We start from the raw sequence: 10000 nt of genomic DNA on the forward strand, positions 1-10000 counted from the left end.
AGTGTTAGTACTGACCTTTGAACCCACGGTCTCCCTTCGGACCAAGGCGTCCAATGGGACCTATTTCACCCTTGTGTGCGTTTGTGGCATAATGTTATTAATAAACTGCATGGTATGTGTCTTGTCATTGAGCCTCACCCATCAAGCCGGGACGTCCTGTGAACCTCAGACGGCCAAGAGGCCCAGTGAGGCCTCTCGGACCTGGACTACCAGTACTTCCTGTAAGTAACAAAGTCGATTTGTAAAACGCTCAACGATAGTAAACAAATGGAGCATTTGTGTGAGCGTACTTTGGAGTTTAACGCTGTGTGTGTTTGTACCTGGACGTCCGCGGACACCTTTGTCTCCTTTCGGACCTTTTTGTACGGAGCAGTACCACGGTATCTGATCTCCTGTGGGTGGAACCGGAGTATCCAGTATGTACTGACAATAGGACCAATCAGGCTCTCATTGGGTAATATCCCACAAATCTCAAGAACGGAAGCACACTGGCCAAGAGACGAGCAAACAAGCTCCCCCAAAACACTCCTGACATCCTGTGGACAGATGAGATATTAGGAGTCACCATTACCACAATGCAATGTAAACTGTAATTATTCCCTAAACTGGAGTAAGTTGATAAATATCACCAGTATGTTAGTAATTACAGGTGAAGGCATTAGATGGATAGAAGAGATGGAGAGAACAGAGAGAGATAGAACAGAGAGAGAGAGATGGATAGATCACAAAGAGATAGAACAGAGAGACAGATAGATGGATAGAACAGAAAGATAGACAGATCAGAAAGAGAGGGAGAGATAGATAGAACAGAGATAGAATAGAGAGAGAAAGATAGATAGAACAGAAAGAGAAAGATAGATAGACAGATCAGAAAGAGAGAGAGAGAGATAGATAGAACAGAGAATAGAAAGAGAGAGAGATCAGAAAGATAGATAGATAGAACAGAGATAAATAGAACAAAGATAGATAAATAGAACAAAGATAGATAGATCAGAAAGAGAGAGAGATAGATAGAACAGAAAGATAGATAGATACATAGAATAGAAAGAGAGAGAAAGATAGATCAGAAAGAGAGATAGATAGCTAGAACAGAGATAAATAGAACAGAAAGATAGAATAGAGAGAGAGAAAGATAGATAGAACAGAAAGAGAAAGATAGATAGACAGAAAGAGAGAGAGAGATAGATAGAACAGAGAATAGAGAGAGATAGATCAGAAAGAGAGATAGATAGATAGAACAGAGATAAATAGAACAAAGATAGATAAATAGAACAAAGATAGATAAATAGAACAAAGATAGATAGATCAGAAAGAGAGAGAGAGATAGATAGAACAGAAAGATAGATAGATAGAACAGAGACAGAATAGAAAGAGAGAGAAAGATAGATAGATAGATAGAACAGAGATAAATAGAACAGAAAGATAGATAGAGAACAGAAAGGGAGAGATAGAACATAGATAGAGAGAGAGAGATAGATCAGATAGAGATGGATAGAACAGAAAGAGATATAGATAGAACAAAGATAGATGGATAGAACAGAGATAGATAGATAGATAGATAGATAGATCAGAAAGAGAGATGGATGGAACAGAAAGAGAGAGAACAGCAGAGAGATAGATAGATAGATGGATAGAACAGAAAGAGGGATAGTATCGGGAGAACTGAGCAGGCCGGTGGTTTGGCCTCCAAATGTGCCGCGATAAGCTAAAATGAGCCGCCGCGATATGCAGAAAAGGACAGCGAACCAATGGCTTCAGAAGACCTCTTTGGAGTTTCTCAGTTGTGTCCGCTTCTGAGACCGTCAATCCGCGCATCTGATCACGTGACCCGTCGTGCATGACACCGCGGAGACTCACAGCATGTGGAGGCTCATGCTACTCTCCACGATCCACACACAACTCACCACACACCCCATTGAGAGAGAACCACTAATCACCACCACGAGGAGGTTACCCCATGTGACTCTACCCTCAGTAAGCATTAACGGTTGCTCAGTTTCCTTCCTTATCGAGGTACATTGTTTAGAGTGAATATAATGAGAAGTAGTGTGTGTAACGGAGATGTGAAACTGGACAAACAGAGCCATTGACTTTCAATAGTTCATTTATGGTCCTAAATATTCCATGTAGTATCGCAATTAATATGAGCTCCTAAAAGCTGCATGCAGAGTAATTATAAAATTATAAAACATTAGAAAATGCGTTTTAGATGGATTATAATGTCATGTCACACCACAGGGCTCCTCTAGGGCTGTTGTGAGTGTTATTGTCCTATTATGTCCACAGCTTTCCATCAGTCTCTTTAATGACACTTAACCACATGAATCTGCCCTAAATGCCCCCACAATACCCCCATATCTCTTGTGGGTCTACACACGTGTGTGTTCAAGGCAGGGACTGATTATGACTTGCAAAGGCCCTGGGGACAATTATCTCCAAGGGCCCCCCCTCTACTGAAACGTTGAGTTGGGGGTTCGTTGTTCATGCCCAAAAGGGTTTTCAAACGAAGGGTATCACCAAACACAGTCTTAAAGCCCAGGACCCCTGGGCACTGGCCCCATTGGCCCGGTCGGTAATCTGTCCCTGGTTCAAGGAGCAAGGGGTGTATTTTATACTTTTGTCATTTTTTTTTCCCCATTTAAAAACGTTTCACTCCTTAAAATGAATTCACTGATTCTTGAGATAAGGGACAAAACATGTTAAAAATCTGAGTTTAAATTTTTGAAATACTAAATTAATTTGAAATATATATCACAGTCAGTTCCGGTCCTTGAATCTGATTGGACGAGAGATGTTCCATGAGCACTGATGGTGTGACATCATCAGCACTCGAAGCTTCACTGTGTGTGTGTGTGTGTGTGTGTGTGTGTGTGTGTGTGTCAGTCACTCTGCTTGTGTTTATGCCGTTCTAAACTAAAGTGTAAGAGCAGTGCAGATGTGTTAAGAGCTACTGTTTGTGTTTGTTTTTACATATGTTAGCCAGCAGGTGGTGGCGAAAGATATATATTTTTTGTGTAATATGAGCCAGTTGGTGACGTAAAGTGAATCTACGGCTAGAAAATAGCTTTAAACAAACAACTTCAGCATTATGGCTCATCACAGCTGAGAGGCACAACAGACTGATTAATTACACAATGGGTGCTGTTTAGAATGGCAGACGTTGTGCACCGGCTACCGCGAAATGGAGAGGAATACCTCCACTTGGACGCTATTAATCCACTGAGAACGATGATCTTCAGAAAGCTGACGGCATCTCTGCTTGGGAGTGGCAACAGGTGATCGCACACACTCCATCTCTCGCTCTCTCTCTCGCTCTCTCTCTCTATCTCTCTCTCTCTCTCACGCACACACACACACACACACACGCATCATTGTTTATCCAATAACTTGTTCGAAACGGCACAAGCCTTGATACTACTTCTAAAGTGACATTTTTTTAATTACTAACGGAGGTTTGGACGCATCATCCAGCAACGGCAGATTCTGATCCGTCGTGTGATAAAGTAGTTTCATGCACAAATGCACTTTTATGACTGTACTCAGTTTAAAAAAAAAAAAGTCACATGTACTTGTTCGTTGAACTGTTGTATATAAGCAATATCACACTCTCAATCGTGCTATATGGCCCTATATCAGCACTGCTGTGAATACCTACGGCACTCGGCTTGCGGCCAAATCACAGCAGTGCTGATATAGGGCTGTATCGCACTCTTGCTCGTGTGATATATATATATATATATATATATCTCTATATATATATATATATATATATATATATATATATATATGGAGAGAGCATATATAAATATATTTATAAACATACTATCAAAGAATGAAAGAAAGAAAAATTGTGGAGGACAAATGTTTTTTTGTGTAGGATAAAGGTTTAGGAAGGCACAAGGAACATACAATTTTTTTTCACCCTGTGACAACTTCAGTGTATTAAATACCTTTATTAATGTAATTTTTGTTCAAGGGGACATCTCCTCTGGCCGATGGGTGCCACTCTTCCCTCTCTCTCTCTCTCTCTCTCTCTCTCTCTCTCTCTCTCTCTCTCTATTCAATTAAATTCAAATGAGCTTTATTGGCATGTTTATATACAATATTGCCAAAGCATTAATACACAAAACAGATAATGACCCCACCTCCCTCTCCCGGTTGTTGTGTTCAGTCCTGTCCGTGTGGCGGCGCTGTGAGACCCCCGGTGCCCGCTGCAACACGTCTCTCTGTATGTGTGTGTGAATCCCGGGGCCTGCAGCGGAGCGCAGGATGGCGGCGGTCGGTGCGGCTGCTGTGGAGGCCGAATCGTCAGACAGTGAGCCGGAGCAGGAGCACGGATCCCCGCAGAAACTCATCCGGAAGGTCTCCACGTCGGGTCAGATCCGGAGCAAGGTAAATCAAAAATAAAGGTGCATGTGGGTTTTATTTGCAAAGAAAAAAGCGCGTCTGACCAGCGGCCCGTCCGACATCCGCGACATTTCCTGCGTGTCCAGACCCTCCGGTACCGACCGACACCGGCCGCCGAGCCGAGCGCGTGCACAACATAACGGTACCGCGCGGGTCTGTGACGTGCGACACTGCGCGCGTGCGTCCGGCTGTTTGGCTGCAATGCAACATTGTAACTGTTTGGATTCGAACGTTCCATTTAAACGGTTCGTTTGGAATCAATGAACATCGAATGCAACATTGTAAACGCTGAAGGCTCAACGAGGCTGCGAATGTTTCATTGTAACAGTTCGTTCGGAATCTGAGGATCCAAATGCAACATAGTTAAAGTAATAATGGAATTGCAACTGTTACATTGCAACAAGAATTGTCCAAGAAGTAGTTACGATAGTTTGTGCCATAATAACATAGTAATTACAGTTACTGTTCCTACAGATAAACAGTGGTACTTTGTATCAACCTACACTAGATACTAATTCTGAAAGCTTCAAACTCTGCTTGAACTAAATCCCTTATTAATGCATCATAATTGTACAATTTGCTACCATAACTCTGTAACTACGGAGGCCTTTATTTTGCAATAAGATATAAATTGCTTAACAGCTGAAATCAACCTCCGGTTTGCGTCGGGGTTCTGTTCCGTCTGACTGCTCATCATGCATTTATTACAAGACTACTTTCGAAATAAATAAATAAATGCACATGATTCATTGATTTGAGTTGAAATTATTTGATTCGTTTACTTGTAGAGATCACACAGTGATCCGAGAAGTAGGAAAGATGACTGCCAATACCCTGATGAGCGGTCTGATACGTCTATAATCCCCGGATGTGCGGTTGTTACCCAAAAGTTATCAGGCCACTAGATGGCGCCATTTACCAATCAGAAAAGAGTATTCCTGAACGCTGTGCAATAATTGCATTTAGGTGATGTAACGATAACCTTTCGATAAGCTCTGTAGGTGTCACAAAACTTGTGAGCAAAACTTTGAAGCTCCAAAAAGCACATAAATGTAGCATAAAAGCATTTGTGTTCTGCAGAAGAAAGCAAGACATGATGAGAGATGTTTCCTTTTTGTGTGAACGCTCGTGCTGCGTGCATGTGCGGAACAGCGCCACTAAACCTGTGCCAGAATTACCTGCATTTGGGTGGCAGGTGCTACTTCATATCCTGGTTGGGATGCTCAAACAAACAGAGCAATATTTTGAAAGCGCCAACCTACAGGACAAATGATTGTGAAATTTAGCTGACAATTAGTTGTTAAACGATGAATGACCTGTTTTAGGGCTATGATGATTAATTGTCTGTTTTAGGTGTTTCACAAATATGATGATTAATTACATACAAACTCACTATGTAATATAGCTTGGGTCATTTACTAAAATAAGGGAATGTGATTTCCTATTCAGGCTTAATAAACAGATGAATTACAGTCAAATATAAAAGTCTAAAATTAAAAATAATTTATATAATATTTTAATTCTCAAAATATGTCTAAATAACTAAGTATATCTCTCTTATTTGTCTGATTTACTTTTGATCCATTGGACTTTTTCAATGTTTTTTCTTTTGCAACTCAGCCAAACTGTATAGCTATTATATTATAATATTATTATTATATTATAGTATATTATATTAAATTAAATTATATTATTATTATATTTTATTATAATATTATTATTATTATTATTATTATTATATAATATTAAATTTTATTAGTATTATTATTATATTAAATTATTATTATCACATAATATTATATTATATTAAATTATATTATTATATTATATTTTATTATATTATATTAAATTACATTATTATTATATTATGTCATGTTATATTATATTAAATTCTATTATTATATTTTATTATATTATCATATTATGTTATTACATTATAATTTTATTAAATTCTTATTATATTATTATTATTAGTATTATATTTTATTAGATTATATTATTATTATTATATTAAATTAAATTATTTTCTTATATTATGTTATATGATATTATATAATATTATATTATTATATTTTATTATATTAAATTATTTTATTATATTATTATATAAAATTATATTATTATTATTATTATTATTATTTTTATATTAAATTATATCATTATTATATTATATTATATTATTATTATTATAATATTAAATTAAATTATATTATTATTATTATTTTTATATTAAATTATATCATTATTATATTTTTTATTGTATTATTCTTTTATTTTATTATATTATATTATGCTATAGTAAAATATTTCTGCCTTAATTTCTTCAGTTTCACACATTATTTTAAGGCTCTCTGATTAACTCAAAGCTTATTTCTCATGAAGGAAGAGCATCTCCTCTGTCTCACTGCCTGTTATTAACATGTGTGACTAAACCCAAACTGACCGCAGACATTTGCCATTACATGTCCATAAAGTGAAACTGGAGCGCTTTGCGTTCATAAAATTAATACGTTTATACCTTGTTTATATTTATGCAGGAGTTTGGCGTAAGTCTCTGTAGACTTTATGGCGTGCACATCAGAGCGCTTAAGAAGTGGTTCATCTTTACACGCGCTGCTCTTGTGATGTCAGCGGTGTGTTAGCCTCAGTCACCATTCACTTTTATTGTATGGAAAAAAAGATGCAATAAAAGTGAATGGTGACTGACACTAACATACTACCTATTATTTCCTTTTGTGTTTCATAAGGGTTTGTGAGTAAATGTGTTTTCTGTTCATTTAAATGCAACTCTAGGGTGAATTCTCAGAGGGTCACAGGTTAAATCGGTCACCGGCTCTTTGAGTCTGATCACACAGTTGAGATGAAAGGGGTCCTTCTAATGGGTCGCTACAGTAACCGCAGGCGTCCGTCCGTTGAAAGGTCACGGTTGACCGCGGGCGCTTCAGTGACGGTGATTTTCAGCTCACGTTTCAGACAATAAAATCTCAGCAAAGAGTGAAAATAATCAAACTAGTCAAATATTCCTCCATTGGCAGCTGTGATCTAATGATGCTGGTGTTACTGGGGGAGATCAGATCAGATGCTGGTGTTACTGGGGGAGATCAGATCAGATGCTGGTGTTACTGGGGGAGATCAGATCAGATGCTGGTGTTACTGGAGGAGATCAGATCAGATGCTGGTGTTACTGGAGGAGATCAGATCAGATGCTGGTGTTACTGGGGGAGATCAGATGCTGGTGTTACTGCGGGAGATCAGATCAGATGTTGGTGTTACTGGAGGAGATCAGATGCTGGTGTTACTGGGGGAGATCAGATGCTGGTGTTACTGGGGGAGATCAGATCAGATGCTGGTGTTACTGGGGGAGAATCAGATGCTGGTGTTACTGGGGGAGATCAGATGCTGGTGTTACTGGGGGAGATCAGATCAGATGCTGGTGTTACTGGGGGAGAATCAGATGCTGGTGTTACTGGAGGAGATCAGATCAGATGCTGGTGTTACTGGGGGAGATCAGATCAGATGCTGGTGTTACTGGAGGAGATCAGATCAGATGCTGGTGTTACTGGGGAGATCAGATCAGATGCTGGTGTTACTGGGGAGATCAGATCAGATGCTGGTGTTACTGGGGAGATCAGATCAGATGCTGGTTACTGGGGAGATCAGATCAGATGCTGGTGTTACTGGAGGAGATCAGATCAGATGCTGGTGTTACTGGGGAGATCAGATCAGATGCTGGTGTTACTGGAGGAGATCAGATCAGATGCTGGTGTTACTGGGGGAGATCAGATCAGATGCTGGTGTTAATGGAGGAGATCAGATCAGATGCTGGTGTTACTGGGGGAGATCAGATCAGATGCTGGTGTTACTGGAGGAGATCAGATCAGATGCTGGTGTTACTGGAGGAGATCAGATCAGATGCTGGTGTTACTGGGGAGATCAGATCAGATGCTGGTTACTGGGGAGATCAGATCAGATGCTGGTGTTACTGGAGGAGATCAGATCAGATGCTGGTGTTACTGGGGGGATCAGATCAGATGCTGGTGTTACTGGGGAGATCAGATCAGATGCTGGTGTTACTGGGGAGATCACATCAGATGCTGGTGTTACTGGGGAGATCAGATCAGATGCTGGTGTTACTGGAGGAGATCACATCAGATGCTGGTGTTACTGGGGAGATCAGATCAGATGCTGGTGTTACTGGGGAGATCAGATCAGATGCTGGTGTTACTGGGGAGATCAGATCAGATGCTGGTGTTACTGGAGGAGATCAGATCAGATGCTGGTGTTACTGGGGAGATCAGATCAGATGCTGGTGTTACTGGGGAGATCAGATCAGATGCTGGTTACTGGGGAGATCAGATCAGATGCTGGTTACTGGGGAGATCAGATCAGATGCTGGTGTTACTGGAGGAGATCAGATCAGATGCTGGTGTTACTGGAGGAGATCAGATCAGATGCTGGTGTTACTGGGGAGATCAGATCAGATGCTGGTTACTGGGGAGATCAGATCAGATGCTGGTGTTACTGGAGGAGATCAGATCAGATGCTGGTGTTACTGGGGGATCAGATCAGATGCTGGTGTTACTGGGGAGATCAGATCAGATGCTGGTGTTACTGGGGAGATCACATCAGATGCTGGTGTTACTGGGGAGATCAGATCAGATGCTGGTGTTACTGGAGGAGATCACATCAGATGCTGGTGTTACTGGGGAGATCAGATCAGATGCTGGTGTTACTGGGGAGATCAGATCAGATGCTGGTGTTACTGGGGAGATCAGATCAGATGCTGGTGTTACTGGAGGAGATCAGATCAGATGCTGGTGTTACTGGGGGAGATCAGATCAGATGCTGGTGTTACTGGGGAGATCAGATCAGATGCTGGTTACTGGGGAGATCAGATCAGATGCTGGTTACTGGGGAGATCAGATCAGATGCTGGTGTTACTGGAGGAGATCAGATCAGATGCTGGTGTTACTGGGGGGGATCAGATCAGATGCTGGTGTTACTGGGGAGATCAGATCAGATGCTGGTGTTACTGGAGGAGATCAGATCAGATGCTGGTGTTACTGGGGGGGATCAGATCAGATGCTGGTGTTACTGGGGAGATCAGATCAGATGCTGGTGTTACTGGAGGAGATCACATCAGATGCTGGTGTTACTGGGGGAGATCAGATCAGATGCAGGTGTTACTGGGGAGATCAGATCAGATGCTGGTGTTACTGGGGAGATCAGATCAGATGCTGGTGTTACTGGGGAGATCAGATCAGATGCTGGTGTTACTGGAGGAGATCAGATCAGATGCTGGTGTTACTGGAGGAGATCAGATCAGATGCTGGTGTTACTGGAGGAGATCAGATCAGATGCTGGTGTTACTGGGGAGATCAGATCAGATGCTGGTGTTACTGGGGAGATCAGATCAGATGCTGGTGTTACTGGGGAGATCAGATCAGATGCTGGTTACTGGGGAGATCAGATCAGATGCTGGTGTTACTGGAGGAGATCAGATCAGATGCTGGTGTTACTGGGGAGATCAGATCAGATGCTGGTGTTACTGGAGGAGATCAGATCAGATGCTGGTGTTACTGGAGGAGATCAG

At 40.9% G+C, this 10000-nt stretch overlaps 1 protein-coding gene across 3 annotated transcripts in view; it reads left to right on the top strand.

Annotated features, from left to right (window-relative positions):
* The first annotated feature begins 4188 nt into the window (after positions 1–4188).
* Positions 4189–10000, top strand: part of LOC127632137 (diacylglycerol kinase delta-like) — a 43800-nt gene continuing 37988 nt past the window's right edge. For 2 of the 3 annotated variants that reach the window (XM_052110708.1, XM_052110710.1), the window contains exon 1: positions 4191–4392. In XM_052110708.1, the coding sequence (XP_051966668.1) occupies positions 4270–4392 (123 nt within the window). In that variant the 5' untranslated portion in view covers positions 4191–4269. Of the gene's footprint in view, positions 4393–10000 lie in introns of all 3 variants that reach the window. The other variant, XM_052110709.1, reaches the window with a different exon arrangement.

This window comes from Xyrauchen texanus, chromosome 38 (assembly GCF_025860055.1).
Source record: "Xyrauchen texanus isolate HMW12.3.18 chromosome 38, RBS_HiC_50CHRs, whole genome shotgun sequence".
NCBI classification, from domain to species: domain Eukaryota; kingdom Metazoa; phylum Chordata; class Actinopteri; order Cypriniformes; family Catostomidae; genus Xyrauchen; species Xyrauchen texanus.